The sequence below is a fragment of the Tachysurus fulvidraco genome, chromosome 24 (genome assembly GCF_022655615.1).
Source record: "Tachysurus fulvidraco isolate hzauxx_2018 chromosome 24, HZAU_PFXX_2.0, whole genome shotgun sequence".
Classification (NCBI taxonomy): domain Eukaryota; kingdom Metazoa; phylum Chordata; class Actinopteri; order Siluriformes; family Bagridae; genus Tachysurus; species Tachysurus fulvidraco.
Genome location: NC_062541.1, coordinates 14509314 through 14528852, shown reverse-complemented (window position 1 = coordinate 14528852; position 19539 = coordinate 14509314). Strand labels below are relative to the sequence as shown.

General features: G+C 42.1%; 1 protein-coding gene across 1 annotated transcript in view; it reads left to right on the top strand.

The window, feature by feature from the left end:
• The window catches only part of foxk1 (forkhead box K1), a 22021-nt gene extending 3345 nt beyond the window's left edge, over positions 1–18676 (top strand). Inside the window, exons 2-9 of the mRNA XM_027159284.2 lie at positions 6282–6479; positions 12125–12281; positions 13062–13208; positions 13295–13488; positions 13923–14089; positions 14169–14417; positions 14505–14723; positions 15473–18676. Of these exons, the coding sequence (XP_027015085.1) occupies positions 6282–6479; positions 12125–12281; positions 13062–13208; positions 13295–13488; positions 13923–14089; positions 14169–14417; positions 14505–14723; positions 15473–15672 (1531 nt within the window). The 3' untranslated portion in view covers positions 15673–18676. The remainder of the gene's footprint in view (positions 1–6281; positions 6480–12124; positions 12282–13061; positions 13209–13294; positions 13489–13922; positions 14090–14168; positions 14418–14504; positions 14724–15472) is intronic.
• The last annotated feature ends 863 nt before the right edge of the window (positions 18677–19539 follow it).

Genomic DNA, 19539 nt, shown 5'->3' with positions numbered 1-19539 from the left:
AGGTCCATGTTGTGCCACCAAAATGCATCCTCGAGGTGATCCGGTGCTTTTATATCAGAGACACTGTTTTGTTTTTTAGCAGTTTTTGCTACAGTGGCAATCTTCTGTGGGATCGGGGCCGGACAGGTTAGCGGCTTAACCGTTTGTCGATAAGCTCTTTTCGTATACTTTTCGTATACTGCATACTAGTAACATCCCAGAAGTCCTGCTCTTACCCAGTCGCCTCATCATCACGATTTGACCTCAGGTCCTTACGCCTGCCCATTTGTCTTGCTTCAAGCACACCAACTTCAAGAACTGTTCGCGTGTTCGCTAACACATCTCTCCCCTCGTCAGGTTTCACTGTAATCAATATTATTCGCTTCACCCCTCAGTTTTTGTCATAGTTGATCTGTTAATTTTTATTTGATTCTATTTTTCTCACAGAGGCTTTCAGTAGCTCTCTGTGTTTTCCTCGGGTCTTATCAGTACACAGAACTGAGCCATGAAGCTTGTTGTCATGGAGCTCTCAATGGCTATTCCAGCAGACACCTATGAAAACACAGACTAACAAACATTACCAGAGTTGGGTGTGTGCCAGACTTGCCTTTCAAAACAACTAGAGTGTGTACACTGCTGTAGAAAATGGAGTACTTTTGAGCTTGATTTCTATTCCTACAGAACTGCACCGATCCGTGGCTTTTTGGCTCCGACAATCAAAATTGCAAAAGCAGGTTCAATTCTCAAGAACTTGGTACCTTGGGTGTAGAAAACCTCAGGGAGTATAGAAGTGCTTTCTCAGAATTTCAGCATTTGTGCAGTTTTCTACAGAGAAACAGGCTAAAGGCTGTTTATGAACAGTGCTGTAACTTTTGGCTAAGTTCAGATTCATTTAAAGGTGCAATAGGCATTTATTTGAGACTTGTTAAAGGAGATACACACCTATGGTTCAGGTTATCAACATCTGCACATTCTTACAGACTTGTACCTAAGCACATAAAAGGGTCAAGAGCTTCAGTTAAAGGTGGGGTCTCCGTTGTTTGAAAGCCAATGTTGACATTTGAAATCACCAAAACAAACACGCCCCTAACCCAAATGGGTCCCACCCCTGTATTGATAGCTCCACCCACACATACATACATAACCCAGGCAACTAATGGAAAGAAATGTGTCTTTATCATAGCTGAAGGGAAGAACAATACGATTGCAGATAAACAAACAAGCAAAAATGACACACAAGCATAATCATGTAAAGGACAAAGGCATATATTAGTTCTGTGTAACAAAGCAAAACCAACGTTACTCACCTATCGAGAAGGAAAAAAGCGCCTCGGCGTCTTAAGTAAAGTCGCCACATGTTCACAGGTCGGGGTTTCCCGAGTCAATAACTCCTGAGCTAAACGCTGTTACTACACAAAACACGGTTGTAGCTGCCTCTCTACATTACTACGACAGAAAAGAGGTGTTATTTGTGTAGTAACAGCGTTTAGCTCAGGAGTTATTGACTCGGGGAAACTCCAACCTGTGAATATGTGGCCAACTTCCTGCTCCTTCAGTTCTCTCCAGCGCTGGAAAGCTGATCCTATATTAACACGTCCTATATAACTATAGCAACACACCACGTGTTTATAAAAAGCTAAGAGAAAATGTTGTGTATAATTCACAGAAAATTAAACAGAAACACGTATCTGCACTATTAATTAGAATTTTGTAAAGCGAGTAGGTCCTATTCTAGTTTTAACGCAATTCAGTTAAATGGCTTGTTTTGTTTTTTGTAAAGCTTTTGCCATTTCGAGTACCCTGAATATTGATGCACTTATTCAATAACAACAACTAAAAAGTGTGTGTACTGTAAGTTGGACACCGTGCACTCAATGCTCATAGCTTTGTAGTGGAAAAGGGGCGGAGCTACCAGGCGCTGACATCGGATGAAAAAAATGGGGCCATTGACACTCTGCTGGACAAAAAAACGTCTTACAAGTGTGCTTTAAACTTTCATACCCTTGGTTTGTTTATTTATTTTATCCAGACAAATGTTAGGACAGCTTGTAGCTACCATGTAGACATGGCAATGATATGGTATTGCCTAAAGACATTTCTAAGATGCTTTAAGATCTAAGATCTACATCGCTATGCACAGGTTCGCTAACTAATTGAGAGGAAAACAAGAATTGATCATTTTATTGCATGTCTGAAAAAATGCAAGTATGACTAAATGCTGGAAATCCTGAGCGGTAATGTTAATTTTTTTTTGCTTTTTTTTTTAAAATTAGATGCTTTTCAAAACTTTTTTCCCTTCTGTAAAAACATTTTAGTTGTTTTATTCATTTATTATTTTTTTTGGAAAGATGTTGCCACTGACTGGAAAGCTATAATTATTCAATAACCTGGTCAGCACATGTGACCTGTGTGTAATGCTGCCGTCTCATGAGTCCAGGGTCCTGGTTTCGATCCTGATCTAAAGGGACCTCACATGCCCCTTTTCCACCGAGGCAGTTCGAGTGCTGGTTCGGAGCCAGAGCCTAATTTAGAACCAGTTCTTTCTGTTTCGACCGCCAAAGCACTGGCTCTGAACCAGTAAAAGTGGTTCTTTAGTAGCACCAAAACGTTGCTGGTCTAGACTTAAGAACCGCTTGCGTCAGGAGCTGGGGGCGGGGCTACTGTTAGCGTATTTGATAAGGTACCTTAAGTATACTAATGTTTAATACTCTTTTACTTTACCGCGATATGATACATTATCAGCACACATGATAGTAGGTAGCTACATGCTAAGGCAAATTTTTTTTCTGTGTTAACGATAAAATAACGTTATGTACTTTATCGATTACAACCTCCGTTTATACAGATTACACGGAGCTGCACGTACATGTCGGATTCGCTGCGTTTGGATGCCAATGTAGGTTCGCAAAGCCATGAGCATTAACAGTAAAGCAACATCCGCCATTGTTGTTGTGTTTGTTTTTGCCGCTGCTGCGCTATCGTCACACTCGGCGCTGTGATGGCTCTCTAGCCGGTGGAAAGGCAAACCGGTTCTTAGAAGGTTCGCCAGTGGAACCAACTTTGAACCAGCACCAGCGCTAGCTCTGAACCAGCACCCGGGTTCTTTCCGGTGGAAAAGAGGCATTACAAGTGTGTTTTAAACATTCATACCCTAGATGCGAGAGCATGCAGTGCGTAGTGTAATTTTGTAGCATGTAATACATCTTTTGGGACGCAGCTCCTGGTATAAATACATGTCGGAAGAAAAAAACAAACGATCTGAGACTGAATTCAAACGAAAGACGGATCGGAAGTACCGCAGTTCCTTCGTTGTGGGAAGAAAACACATCTCGAGTAATCATCTTCTGATAAAACTCTTTATCTCTCTGCACAAGATTACACGTGTCAAGTATATTAGCAGTATCTTTGGGTTGTATTTGATTTGTGTATACTTTCAGTCTCTTTTCCACTTACAGTACATAACAAGTAGTACAGCATTTAGACATGTGGATTGTGCAGTGCAAGACTGTAGCTCTGAACCGGTAAAGACTTAAAAACATACGAGCTTGTGTTTTGGACCGACAGACTGCATCGAAGGGGAAACCCTCAACAAAAAAATACCACAAGTCACGTATCCCATCCTGCATCCAAGTCAGATGTCTGTAGCGATTTCAGTTTTCTGGATGATTTCTTCTCGGTAACACAGCAGACGTGTGTCTGGTATTTTTATTAAGCAGTGAATTGTTACCTCATAAACCTTACAATTTTCACTCAGTTTTGTAAAAATATACTGGAAGCTTCTGAAGAAACCCCCGCTGATCAGAAACGAAGCTGGTTTCTGAGCAGAGGAACTAGTGTAGATTGTCAAACTGTGTATTATACTTCTGTCATACACATGTATGCCTGGGCTCCAAAGTGCTAACAAGCAGTAACGCTCTGTCCAGTGTCCAACAGATGATGACTACAGTTGAGTTTATTTAGCAATCTGACACCAAGCGGTTTATTTAGGCAAAAACAAAACTGACGTAATTGATCGAGTACCCTGATTAATGGTGCACTTACTCAATAACAACCAAATAGTGTGTGTGTTTTGAAGCTGGAATTGCTTTCTTTCTAAGCATGTTTTCATGTTATTCCACACAAATATCACTATTTAGGACTGGCCCAACATTTAAAGGAGGCTTTGGATGTTAGATCAGACTCTAAGGGCCTTTTTACACCTGGTCACTTCATGTGTTTTCTCTGATCCGATAGCTATCTGATTTGTTAAAACTGTTCCGTTTACATTAGGCCACATAAACGCGTCTCAGCGAATCGGATATCGATCCGATCTTTCTACTCCCGCCCAAAATGCTAATATATTTGACCTCATTTCCGGGGTAATTGAAATGGAACACGCTTTGGTGTATGCGGTTGCTAGAAAAAACAGCATTTACTGTTTGCTGCATTGTCGCTGGAGGCAGCAGTGCATTTTAAGACCCAACGAGACGCCTGGGTGAAAGATCGGAGCAGCGCTGGTGGGAAAACATATTTGTTTCTGGTGCGATGCACGACTCGCGAGTCACCTGCGAGTGACGTACTTCCTTTTGGGAGGAGTATAGCGCTGACGTATGTGGCTTGAACAACCACATTCATTTACACCTGTCCAGTTTCATCTGAAATGCGTCCCAGACCTCCTCCTGAAGTGGTTTGTACCATCGGATTTATATCCGTCTCGAAACCGTTTCAGAGAGCATTTAGACCTGGTCTTTTTACCATCGGATAGCTATCTGATCACAGAAAACGCATGAAGTGACCAGGTGTAAAAACCCCCTAAGAGTATTCAGACTTGTAGATCTGTGGAGATTTTTATTGTGACAGTCTTGCTTTCTCTCCTTGTTTTGTGCAGCTACATTTCGAACCAAAATGTGCTTTTTAGGTCACACTTGAGTAAAATGTCCTCTGTTTGGTCAGTGTGCATCTGTTTATATTCTGTTCCATCAAGACGGTTTTCGTTGGAAAACATTGTTTTAGCTCACCTGTTTGGAGGAGAGACGTTAGACTCCATTTTATAATAAAGAGTCATTCTTTGTTTTTGAACACAAAAGATCCACGTTATCATACGATTCATGTTGCGCACCATTAGCTTGACTACATAACAACACACTACGTAATAGAGGGCTGCATTGGGATTGGGCACCCGTGGGACCCAATGCAAATCTCGCAGGAGCGGGCGGTTTTACCTTTGCCCCGGACGGGAGTGGGCGGTCAAAAGATTTAGCGGGAGATCCGCGGGACCCGGTGGGATTTGGTGTGTAGCCTAATAATAAGAATGGAGTCAACACATGACGTTGAGAAGAAGATTAGTAATAGCATTAGTATTAATTTATCTTATTTAAATGCAATCATGTTTAATTCTGTTATTCTGTACATTAGCCTGCACTAATAATTAGTGTGATCATTTGTATACAATCAAAATTTTCACAAGCTCTCAAGAAAAAATCCGCGGGAGTGGACACAAACATTGCGGGCAGGAGTGGAACACACAGCTTGCGGGTGCGGGCGGTCCTGGTCAGAAATTCAGCGGGAGCGGGTGGGTGCGGGTTTATAAAAACAGTCCTGCACAGGGCTCTACTACGTAAATCTGTTATCCCATTATACATCGCTATACAGGTTGGTTCGTTGGTCCGTCCGATATTTGTCGAAACAAACCAAATCAAGCGAGAAAACACAGGTGTGAACACACCCTTACAATACATTATAGTTAAAGATGTAACAGTGAGTCCTATTTAGTTTTAGTTTGAGTCAGAATGCGGTTTCTTCATTAACACGCTCCTTTTTACCACATGCTAAATCGTGAAGGCTAGCTCACATTCTTAGGAATTTAACTAGCTAACTTTAGGCAGCTCCATGCTTTACGGGATCTGCTAAGAAGATGTTGATGTCTTCACTTCTACGCCTTAAATTTCTCTCTAGTAGAAACACTATTTTTCTAGTTTCCATAAGATTATATACATATCCGGTCAATACGTGCTCCACCTCCAATTAGCATACTTTAACATCGCTGACTGGACGCCATGGCGCAAGGATCTTCTACAGATACGACATTTCTAAATGTTTGTTTATTTTCCGTCTTTTAATATTAATCCGTAAAAATAAAGCGGAGAACTTTTTAGCTCCTGTCAATTTCTTGTAGATTTGTTTTACAGGTCATCAGCCAGTAGCATGGGGTTTTGGTACCTCAGGTGTTTTTGCAACCAGGTTGTTTAGAGTAGACTAAATCTATGTATAAATGCTCTTTTTGTTTGATTTTTAACTTTTCTTTATTTTGTTTGTCCCACCAGGTGCACGTTTCGTTTCCCCAGCACTGTGATAAAGATTCAGTTTACGGCATTGTACCACAAAGTGGCGCTGAAGGAGGAGGCGCCCCTGTCCCCAGTGAGACCTTTGTACCCGCAGATCTCGCCTCTGAAAATCACCATTCCTGAAAATGACTTCAGAAGCATGATGAGTCCCCTACCTTCACCCACAGGAACCATCAGGTATGGCAGAGCTGGAACATTAACCAACACGAGGCTCCATTGCCTCTTTTCCACCAGAAAGAACCGGGTGCTGGTTCAGAGCTAGCGCTAGTGCTGGTTCAAAGTTGGTGCCACTGGCGAACCTTCTAAGAACCGGTTTGCCTTTCCATCGGCTAGAGAGCCATCACAGCGGCGAGTGTGACGTCACTGTATACGTGTCACGTGTCCCAGCAACGTTAGCGCAGCAGCCACAAACACAACAACAATGGCGGATGTTGCTTTACTGTTAATGCTCATGGCTTTGCGAACCTACATTGGCATCCAAACGCGGCGAATAAAACGTGTACGTGCAGCTCCATGTAATCTGTATAAACGGAGGTTGTAATCGATAAAGTACATAACGTTATTTTATCATTAACACAGAAAAAATGTTAGCCTTAGCATGTAGCTACCTACTATCATGTGTGCTGATAACTGATCATATCGCGGTAAAGTAAAAGTATATTAAACATTAGTAAACTTTAGGTACATTATCAAATGCGCTAACAGTAGCCCCGCCCCCAGCTCCCGCCCCAAACGGTTCTTAAGTCTAGACCAGCAACGTTTTGGTGCTACTTAAGAACCACTTTTCCTGGTTCGGAGCCGGTGCTTTGGCGGTCGAAACAGAAAGAACTGGTTCTAAATTAGGCTCTGGCTCCGAACCAGCACTCGAACTGCCTCGGTGGAAAAGGGGCACGTGTGTACTGCTTAACTCAGCATTCATAATAAACCTCTGATCTCTTAATGTTTTCCTAAAGCAGTGGCTAAAGCCAAGACCTTACACAGCATGGAAACAGAGCTGTATGAACATAGATTTAAAATGGAGGACTGGCTCTGGAAAATTTTGGAAAACAGCTCAAAATTACCAAAGTTTTACCAAAACAAAGTGGATATGTTTTTGTTTAGGTGACTTTCTGGTCTCGCCTTGACTCTCATCATATTGTGAAACCAACCCAGTCAGAATGCAGTCAGTTCGGTATATGTCTAAAAACCTGCTAGATAAGTGTAATGTTCCTCACAATTTTATCTATATTATCAATTCATCAAAACACAGAACAGCATTTGCGCACTCTGTATAGATGTCCAAAGTGTAACTCCCAAAAATATGGACAGTTTATTCAGCAGAATGCTACATGTCTTGGGTATGACTCTTCTCTGGTGATTAGGATTATTTGGGATCTATTCATGCTGGCAAAGGATCCCAAAGATCTCCCAACACAGCCAGCTCATATTAATCATTCACATTAAAGGTGCTTCTGGTGAAATTGTTTTCCCTTCCTCATTTTTATCTTCCACTGATGAGCTTCAGCCATAAATGACATTCCTGAAAAGTGTCGCTTGCTGATTATGTGGTAACCGTAATAGACGAGGAAATGGAGTTTTACATGGCGAACATAGAAGAGCCACTCACTGATCTGCTCAGTGATCCACACAGCGATCTGCTCAGGGATCCGCTCAGTGATCTGCAGAGTGATCAGCATGCCCATTTGCATGGTGATCCACTTAGTGAACCGCAAAGCGATCATCTTATTGATCCACACAGCGATCTGTTCAGGGATCCACCAAAGCGATCTGCTTGGTAATCCACAAAATGATCTGCTCTGTGATCCAGTCAGTGATTTGCTCGGTGATCTGCACAACGATCCATACAGTGATCTGCACAGCGATCCATAAAGTGATCTGCTCAGTGATCCACATGTTGATCCATTCAGTGACTCACTTGGCAATCCACTCAGCGATCCACAAAGTGAAACATGTGGTGTGTGGAAATCTAGTTACTCTTGAAATGCAGCTCGACCAATCAGATTAGAAGCCTGGAACTAACTGTTGTACAAGTGTTCTGTTTTTCAGTATAGATGATAAAAGGCGATGAGTGGTAAAAGGTAAAAATTAACACTTTTTGTTGTTGTTGGAAGCCATAATGTTTTCTCTAAAGAATATCAGCTTAGAAATGTAAGATAGGTGGGGTAACATAATAATCTCACCACCTGAAGGATTCTGTTCCAGTCAGAAAGCTCAGCGAAGCCGTGTGTTTCGGATCAGACTGGTACACATCGGTACAGTATCGACTGGTGAAATGATTCCACAGTGAAGAATCAGAGGGTTCTTTGTTTCCTAACGATAGTGAAACGGTTTGATTTATTTATATAAAAAGATATTTGAGTATCCTTTTGGATTTGTTCCTTTAAACCAAAACAAGTCTGACTGAGAGTCTGATTTCCAGTGCTATTTTTTTTTCCCCTAGTTGTTAGGCTTCACTTGCTCAGCAGGGAATGTATTTTGGTTTCTCCAAACACATTCCCAGTGTTTCATTCAGCCTGATCATGCAGAAGGGAAATCTGCCCCCGGTGGCCCCTCTGCACCTCTGCATCGAGTGTGACTGTGACTCTGCTCTCGTTCTCGCTCTCGTTCTCGCTCGCTCTCACTCTCTCCCCCCTTCTGAGTGTGTGTATACGCGTGTACGCGCACATGTGCCATATATGGCGTGTGCAGAGCTCTGAGCACTCTGATTGGTGGAAAACCAAATGTTGTGGGGTTTTTTTTCTTTCAGCGAAGGATAGTTTCCTTTTTCCGAGAGCTCCTACTAGCCTGCCCCCATCCTCCCTTTCTCGGTCAGTCAGCCCCTACACCCAAAACAAACAGCGTGCATGCTCACTGTGCTTCCTGATTTCTCGTCCACCCTCCTCTAACTACAGCAAAGTTTTTTTTTTTGGTTTGTTTTTTTTTCAGCCAGTCTGACAAGTTTTCCACTGCCGAACATGTGGGTTTTTTGTTAGTCTCCTGTTTTCTGCAGCACTCGAGCCAGTAGAGGTTTAGAGATTTCCACAGATAGTAGTGCAGATGAGATACAGTCTTAAACTCACTGTCTGTCTGTTAGATTAAACAGTTGACTTTGGATTTCTGCACATTTGGAAGGGGTCGAAGTAGCGTCAGAATTATGAGGGGATCCCCCCCCACACACACACACACACACTCAAATCTGAATCATTTTTACTCGTGGATTGTGTGTTGTTTTGGTAGATGACGGTAGATTATGGTTTCTGGAAAAGAGGGCCGTTTTGTTCAGGAGCGTGATTTAGTTCTGCTCAACAAGTTAATCATTAAGCCATTAAAGAGTTTTCGCTTGTAAATCATTATTTAAGATAACCTTTTGGAATCCTGAGCGAGGTGTTAAACTTCTTCTTACTCTGCATAATCCCATAATCGTCTCCCTGCAGCATCGTTCAGTTTGTTATAAGCTTGATGCCGCTATTGAGAGAGCTGGTGTTCTGTTTTTTTGGTGAAGATTTGTGTCTTTCATAGAATTTAATGATTAGAACTTATGCACAGGGTTGTGGTTTATTTGTTTGTTTGTTTGTTTATTTATTTAACCACAACATGGCCGAATTCTTAAATCTGATTGGTCAGAAGGTGTGAAAGGTTTTCTTGAAACCACACAGCTCAGAAATAGTCCCAGCTGTAGCATGAACAATAATATTAATACACTCGGACAAATATGTTAATAAATGGAGTACAAAACATCGAAAACTGATCCACACGGTGATCCACACGGTGATCTACTCAGTAAAATGTCCCAATATAGTTATTGGAAATATAGTCACTCTTGAAACGTTGAGCTTAACCAATCACGTTAATGCAACAGAAGTGTAAAAGTATTTTTTTTGTTTGTTTGTTTGTTTTTTTAGCTATGAAATTTTCAGGTGCATATTCTGTGACTGGGCTCATGCGGTGTTTCTTTTACAGACCAAATCTGACCAATAGAATAGTTGTAACCCTTTCCTTCACAGCAAACCCTAACCTTCTCTCACATTGTGTCATTTCGATCTCCATTGCACACGACTGCACAAACTGTCCACTTTTAGTTTCCTCTCCGGTGACGTTCTCAGAAAAATGACGATCATCACTTCCTCCAGGATTTCATAGAGGTTTCCTTTTGGGTGCTTTCTTGTGAGGAAAATGACACGGATTGGTGACATCCCAAGCACAGGATTCTTCATTTAAACTCCTACCAGTGAGACATGTGTAATAACCTGATTACCGGACTCGTGATGGATGTCCTCGTGTTCTGGACTGGAACTGGTCGGCTGTACGACTCTACAATCTGGGCTAAGAAGAAATCGGCCCCAGCCTTTTTCTTACTCATAACATTCCTTGTGTTTTACCTGTAATCGTCGCTGGTGCTCTTGTGCTTGGCACCACAGACGTTCCAGCTTGCCCTGCTTGGCTAGTTCTACCTGTCACCCCTCAATTCTGAACAGTGCTCCTGATCTTTTAATTATGAGGTGCCATTATTTTACTAGCTGACGGATTAAGTGTTATTTATAACAAGATAGCTGTCGGTAATATAAATGCTCAAACCTGTGTGGGGTTTATTTATTTATTTTACCCAGAATGCTTTTGTTATTAAGTCCGGTTGTTTATGAATGGACTCCTTCAAGCCTGGACTTCAACCCCTTATGTTGGCTGTGCCTTCTTTACCAAACAAAGGCTTTCTTCCCTAGCGAGGTCTCAGCTCTCCACCCACATCAAGGCAGCAGAACAACAACAACTCTGACCCTGCTCTGCTCCTTCCGGCAGCCTGCTACGCTCAGGACATACGGCAGCAGTAAAAATAGCACATGTGTGTGTATGGGTGGGGGGGAGGGAGCATGCCCTGGTGTCTAATATAACAGCAACGTAACAGAATCCCTCAGACAGATCAGGGATGATGTGCCTTCCCGGACAGCAAAGAGGAAAGGCTCGGCTCTACGCAGCGTCCCCGGCTGTAGCGACAGCTCGGCTCGGCGTATTCCTCTGAGGCACCACTGCCGAACACCGGGTCTGATTACGCCTGTATTATCACAAAATCGCTAAACTATTGACAGTAAATGACAGCTTGAAGGTAGGATCTGCTTAGGGTGTGTACGAACTCCGCTGTACTCCAGAGATGAAAATCACAAGCACTCAGGGAATGTCGTTCCAGGAAACCATGTTTGTTTACAGCAAACCTTTCAGAAAGGTCCAGAGCCATCTGCTGGACGATTTGTGTATCGCGTAAAGCTGAGAGGAATGATTAGCTCTAGTGTGTGTGTGTGTGTGTGTGTGTGTGTGTGTGTGTGAGAGAGAAAGGAAATGTGTTTTGTGTAAATATTTATACAAAACTACACTTTTTTTGTTATTCATCCAGTGCACACATTCACTTCAAATTTCATGAGTTTTTGATTTTGTATTTCTAAAAAAAAAAACAGCTTCTAAATAAATAAAAGAATGAATAAATGAATACCATTTGTTGTTGTTGTTGTTTTTTTTTGTTTTTTTTTTAGTCTGTTCATATTTACACACAACAGCACACACTAGAATTATGCAGATGTAACTGAAACCTGTGGAAAGTACCAAAAAAACTAGATGTGACCATATCATCAGGTTCTGAGGTGAAACGCGTCCGACCGTCTTCGTTGTTTAGTTCGTTTCTTTTTATTTTCTTATCGGCACGGAGTTAGTTAATGATGTGTCTCTGTGTTGTGGCTTAAATTAGCTGCAGCTTTTCTGGAACTTGATCGTTTCAGTAAATCTGGTCCATTCACGTTACACGCTATGCCGACTGTATTTTTTTTATTATTATTATTATTTATTGTTTATACTTTCAGTGTGCCTAACTCGTGTCCGGTGAGTCCTCGGGGCGCGGGATCCTCTGGCTACCGCTATGGACGCAACATAACCTCTGACCTGCAGTTGGCAGCTGAGTATGCGGCCAAAGCTGTATCAGAGCATCGCACAGAGGTGTCTGACCGAGACAGCCCCAAGGTCAGTAATCATTTAATTATCATCCGACATCACTGGTATAGAGAGAGAGAGAGAGAGAGAGAGATGTGAGGAAACGAAGAGGCGAAACTTTCTATAAGATTGCATTAGGTAAATGTTTTGTAATCTATTCAGTTATTAACCCATTACAGTATACTAACCCATAACTCACTATTCCTTCCGACTCCTTTGTAGGATAGGTCCGTTATGACGAGGTCATCGGAACACGTCTCCTTCATAATTCACGTCCAGCCGTATTTTGTTTGCATCCGTCAAAACACAAAAGTTTAAAAACAATATTAACTGCACTTTTACAGTCCCAGGCCTTTGGTTTTACTCAAAGTGAACATCAGTTGATGACGGGAAGTAGAGTTAGCAACATGCTAGACAGCTAACGTTGGCGATAACTCGATTATCGTGGATATTATCTAAAGCCAGGACTTCTATGAATGAAATTAAAAGTAGACATGAGGAATTTGAGTGTTCACGGTGTAAGCAGCCATTTCTGTTCGAGTCGCTTACAAAAAGAAGGAAGAGCTTTTTAACGAGACGGCCCCAAGGTCACCCGGAGTTTTTGGTGGCTTTTACTTCTTGTAGACAGCGTTAAAGTTTGTTTGGGTAAATAAGACTAGAGCGAAGAACAGGACAGAGAGTCCGAGGGAACGAGTGGGAACGGTTTCCAGTAAAGAGTAAGGACTTTGGAAATAGTCACTGCTGGTCCAGTTGATCAACCTGATGACCTTCTGAATTTCTTTGAATAAACTGTTGTGTGTTCTGTCGCAGGATGAGTCCAAGCCCCCATACTCGTACGCACAGCTGATTGTTCAGGCCATATCGTCAGCTCCAGAGCGACAGCTGACGCTAAGCGGCATTTACGCTCACATCACCAAGCATTACCCCTACTACAGGACTGCAGATAAGGGCTGGCAGGTCAGTGCAGACGTACACGTCAGCGTGTAACACTTTCACTCTGTCTGTCCACAAACTCCACCTCTGACCTGCTTGATTGTGTGCAGAACTCCATCCGGCACAACCTGTCACTGAACCGCTACTTCATCAAAGTGCCACGCTCTCAGGAGGAGCCGGGAAAGGGCTCGTTCTGGCGCGTCGACCCCTCGTCAGAGGCCAAGCTGGTGGAGCAGTCCTTCCGCAAACGCCGTCAGAGAGGCGTGTCCTGCTTCCGGACACCCTTTGGCCCTCTGTCGTCAAGGTGACAGGCGTTATACCTCTGTTTTACATCTCACATGCACACACACACACACACACACACACACACACACACACACACACACACACACACACACACAGAGTCTCAGTGTCAGAGAGCAACTCTTTGGTTTGTTCTCATTTCCTTTTTCCCCTCTCTTCCTGCTGCTCTTATTCGCTTGGCAGAACAAAGTAAGTCATGTTCATGTAAGCTGATTATTCCATTTGACCTGTTTCAGGCATTTTGGATGTCATTTCATGCAGCAGTTTTTAATCTACACTGTGTTAGTCACCTGGTGAAGAGGGTGTGTGTGTGTGTGTGTGTATTGTTGCTTGCTGTTGCAGTATAACTTCTGTTTTGTACAAAGAGATGTAGGTCATGCGTTTGGCTTTGTTATATATATGTGTGTGTGTGTGTGTGTGTGTGGTGTTTTTTAGGAGTGCCCCAGCCTCACCCACTCACTCAGGCCTGCTGTCTCCTCACTCGAGCGGCCTGCAGACCCCCGAGTGTCTGTCTCGAGAGGGTTCGCCTGTTTCCCACGAGCACGAGTTTAGCAGCAAGCTGGCATCGGTGCCCGAGTTCAGATACTCTCAGAGCGCTCCAGGTGAGTCTCCAACATCCTGTGTGTTCAGTCTGAAAGAATCTGTGTGTGGATGGTTTTCCTGACTCTGTGTAAACTCCAGGCTCTCCGGTGAGCACACAGCCTGTGATCGTGGCCGTGCCTCCTCAGTCCTCGGTGGCGGTGGCAAAGCCCATGACCTACATGTCCGCGTCCATCCTCTCTTCCCAGCAAGCCTCGGGTCAGGCCGTGCACGTTCTCCAGCAAGCTCCAGCCGTCACCATGGTGCGCGTTCTCAACACCGCCTCCAGCTCCGCCAACGGATACGTCCTGGCCAACATTGGCTCCGGGGAAAGTTCCGGAGAACACAGAGGTACCGCCTTCCTCCACACTGTGCTTCTTTTCACCGCTCAACGTTAGGATCCTTTTTAGTCACTGAAGCTCTTGTCTCTCTGTGAAGGTGCTGTGGACGAGATGGTAGCCCCATCCATCCCCGCAGGCAGTCGAGTCATTCAGTCTGTGGGGAGCCACCTGAGTTCAGCCTCTAGAGGGCAGCAAAGTTACGCTCTTCTGCAGGCAGCTTCCATACCTTTGGGGCAGCACCAGCTCCCGGTGCAGACCATCACCCAGAACGGAAAACACGCCCTCCCCACTGCCACCATCTCACCCAACACTTACGGTATGTAGATTTTCTGATAATTACTTTTTTTTAATTTGCGTAACTTCTTCTTTTTATAACAGAGAACGTTCACAGAATTAACTGAACACCACGAAGTCGCTGTTTTCTCTGTTTATTTAAACCCATAATTAACTTTTCTCACAGTTACTGTTTCACACTGTTGGATATAACTGGGGCGTCTCAGTCAGCTCAGTCATCTGTTGAGGTTGTCGGGGCCCTGGCGAGGTGCCCTGACTCGCTGCCCGCCGAGATGCCGATGACTCGACTACGTACATAAAACGTCACCGCTGGCACGTGTCTGTTAATCGTTCTGAATGTATTTTTCGTCATGTCCCAGGACTTTGCGCGGAATCTTAAGCAAGCTAGCGGAAAGAATTATTCAGTCGTTAGACTCAAACGAACACTACACAGAAAGTCTAATAAAGTTGCCAACGTGAGTAACAAAAATTCAAGTTGCAACAAAAATAACAAGCTGCTTATATTTGTCTGAGAGTCCGTCTATTTATTTATTTATTTACTTACTTACTTACTTATTTTTTCCCCCAAGAAACTTTGGTGTCGTTTCCTGTAAGGGAGCATAGCATGCATTAATGCTTCCGGTATTTTATCTGGTGCATTGTGCGATTTGTGTTCCAGTGCACTGAAAGGATTTTGCGACCGCCCTTAAAATGGCCGACGCCCCGATCTCCGTCCCGGCTCCGCTGTAGTCTTACTGATTGTTATTCCTTCTTTGTTCCTTCTGTGCTCAGCTTTCACCAACCCTCTTCAGCTCCTGGCAGCGCAGGCCTCCACCTCACCCCCGGTGCTAGTCAACAGACCCTCCAGCGTGGAGATGGAGCAAGCGGGGCCGCAGGAGCCCGAGGCCAAACGGCCCAAGAAGGATGATGACGGCATGATGTCGGTCCCTCAGCCTGTCATCGTGGCGATGACCCCAGAGAGCAGTAACTGAGAGAGAGAGAGAGAGAGTATAGTGTTAGCACAACATGCCATTTGTTATTGAGGGGAAATTGAGGGGTTTTTTTTTCCTTTTTTTTTAATAATAAGATCTTCATTGATCGAGAGAACAGGCTCTGAGCGAGTGTGCGTATAAGAGCAGGTAGGAGTTAAACACATTATCCTTTAAGCCTTAAAAAGAAAAACCACACAAATGCTGAGACGGCTTTAATTCAGTGCGCTTCTTAAAGAGGATGCGAACTGTCCCTTAAAGCTATTAGAGATGTAAATGCACACGTGAGGCATCGTGCTGACGTCTCGTTCCTCACAAGGTACAGTCTAAAGCAGTACTCAGTCCAAGACGGGGCGGGACCAATAATAAAATAATAACTAAGCAGCTACTTCTCTACGGGGGCAACGTCCTCTCTCTCAGAAACGAGTATTACGCATTACACTCGTCGGCTTTCTTTCTTCTCCAGCGGAAGCTCAGATTTATTTTGGAGTCAGCGCTGTAATCACCGGGTACAAACACCTCCTGTTAGAATCGTATTGAAAGCGGAAATTTTTTCACACACCAAAATAAAAACGTACATCCATTTCAAGGACTTTCTTTTTTTCTTTTTTTCTTTTTTTTTATTCTTTCAAGCCTTGAAGTCTTTAACATGCTATAAAGTATTTTTCTATGGTGGGATATCAGCTTGCGTATTTAGACGGAAGTTGTGAAGAGAAACGTCTAACACGTGTCTGCAAACTCTATGAATGTATGTAGCTTCTGTTCCTTTTGTCATTGTTCACGGCTCTCGACTAAACACACCAGGAAGTATGAATGGAATTTCCTTAGTGTTTAATGTTTTTAAAAAAGAAGAAAAAAAAGGAACCTTAAGGCGTGCACACACGCGCACACACACACACACACACACACACACACACACACAAACACACACACAGCCGGCCATTCTCTGTACGTTTTTCTACATCAAATGTTTGGCTAAGATTGACGTTATCTAATACGATATGTATTATTTCATAATAATAATAATTCATACACACACACACACACACACGTTGTTAACTTTGGATTATTTCAGTAGACCGATCAGCTACTGACAACCAAAAACGTTTTCCTTATATCTATTTCTAAAGACCCAGGAATGTAATAATGTATTGACTAATATGAATTATTCAGAGACTTCTCCATTTATCCGCCTTCCTCTAACTTTAGGACGATGCCGAGAGGCACCTAATGAATGTTTTTTTTTAAAAGCAAACGTTCTCATCATTTTATTCACGGTAATCATTTTATTTTTTCTCAGACTTGTTCATTTTTACTACTCGAGTACAAATGCAGTGTTCGACAATCACTAACCTAACAAGGTGGTGTCAGTTTCCACTTTATAAAAGGATATAAAGGAGCACCAACAACAGCAAGTCGCAATATTTAACCTGAGAAAACACTCAAAAAGACCAAATGCTTATTATTATTATTATTATTATTATTATTATTATTATTATTATCATTAGTGCCTTGAGCTCTGTAGCAAAGATACTGCTTCAAACTCTACTACCTGCTGCTTGGAAGTTAAAACACTGAAGCTTTTTCACTCTTCAGGGTTGGAACGATACGAGAACACTGTCCCATCTGTCAACGTGAACGAGTTTAGTTAATGCGCAGCGATCAAAAGAACCCGAAAAACTTCTTCTTTTCTGACAGCACGTATCGTACTGAAATGATCGATTTTTATCGAGAAATCACTAGAAGTTTTCTCCACACGTGCGTAACATATAACTGGGAATTGGGGCGGGGGGGGGGGGGGTGTTTCAGGAAGCTTTTTCCCTTTGTCTTTTGTCCTTTTTTTTCTTTTTTTAAAGGTATCTGTGTAATTAATAAATGCATTTCCCCCCTCTCTTTTACTTATAATGTCTTCTTTAGTGTTTCTCACTTTCTGTAAATCTACCCAAGTAAAAAAAGAACAAAAAAAAACACACCCGTCTCTGAATCTTCGAGCATTAAGAGCCTTCAGGCTTTTAAACTTCTCAGTAATGATTAAGCACTTGGTTAAGGTTTAGAGGTTTTTTTTTCCTTAAACCCACTGATGGATGAAACTTTTTTTTTTTTTTTTTTTTCCCCCCCGAGCCTCTATCGGTGAATCTCTCTAAAGTATTTTCGTCTGCTGATCCTGATGTATTTGATTTGTGTGCTTTGGATGTTTTATGCATATTAGCTTATGCAAGTGTTTATACACTAAACATTTCTAATTTAAGAATTAAGTCTAATAAACTGATGCACGATTTCTTTTCACTTCTCATTAGGTAGGACTTTCCTTTACTGAACCGCGTTAGTCTACGTCCGACAGCAATGCCGTCGTTATTCTAACCGTCCTGTCGTCCGTACATGTTCCGTAGTATTTATCTGATCTTTTCACTCAGAAATAAAGAGTAGATGTCGCGTCGTTTTGTTCCTTCTGAATTGTACAGCAGCTGTAACAGGGCTACGACAGTGTCATGATTAGCTTTCTTACCGAGTTTACTAACAGAGCGTGTTATGAACTGTTTTATATTTTAGTCACTGTGTTCATATAGGGCTGTTTGTTCAAAGCTTTTGTCTCAGCAGACTTTCACCAAACTCTGCACTGTATATTCTTATAAAATCACTGAGAATTCTTGTTTAAACTGAAAAAAGAAAAAAAAAAGCTATAGATAACGGATATAATTTCTGAAAGGAACTATTTTTTATATCCCTACCAATATATCAATTTCTTTCGAAACTTTTCACTCATGCAAAAAAAAAAAACTACTTATATACCTGGTATATCGTTCTGTCTTTTTTTCTTTTTTTTTTTTCTTCTCTTCATTTTCTTTTCAGATTCAATCTGATTACATGCAAAAAGTTTTAACGTAATAAGGCATTTCTCTATGCACATGTGCAGCTCTTGTCTGTTTTCTTTACTGCCTTGTGGAAAGCTCTAGGAAATGTTGAAATGTGACCACAGCCTATTAAAAGGTTTGAGATGTCTAAGGCATCCTGTTCCTGTGTTGTTTTTGTTGTTGTTTTTTTTGTTTGTTTGTTTGTTTTTAATGTCACATGAACATTTTCGGAGTCTGTTCTTAATGACATAACACTGTGTGTGAAGGATTTGCTTGCCTTTATGTCTGATACAGATTTCTTACCACGTCATTCTAAAAGTAAAGCTTTACACAGAACTCACGTCATGAGTATTGTCAAGGATATTTTCTGTGTTTTGTTTTTGAGTTTATGAAGTGAAATTAAATCGTGGCTCTCATTTTTAAAGGAAATCAACACTATTGCTCAAAAGGTGAACTGAAACGTTCGTGTTCAGTGACCCATGTGCTTCTGAGCTGGTTTTAGGGTTAGAACTTAATCACAACCAACACATTATAAAGCACACAGGAAAAATGTGAGAATTGGACAAAGGAGACTTTATTCATTATTATTCTGCCTCTGTGTTGCGAGCGTTGTACGTTCTGCTGTACAGACAATAGTCCTTCTTTCCTTCTCCTAATACTTTCAATATATCTTACAAGAAAGAGAGATAAAATACCACAGACACGATCTTGCATCAGACGTATGCCTTTTTTGTGATTGATGTGATGTTTTGTATTTATGTGTGCGTGTGTATATATATATAATATATTTACTTACTTTTATAGCATTTAGCAGACACCCTTATCCAGAGTGACTTACATTTTATTTAAATTTATACAACTGAGCAATTGAGGGATAAGGGCCTTGCTCAGGGGCCCAGCAGTGGCGGCTTGATGGACCAGGGATTCGAACTCTTGACCCTCCGATCAGTAATCCAACTATTATATACAATAACTATACTATTATTTATGTATGTGTGTGTGTGTGTGTGTGTGTGTA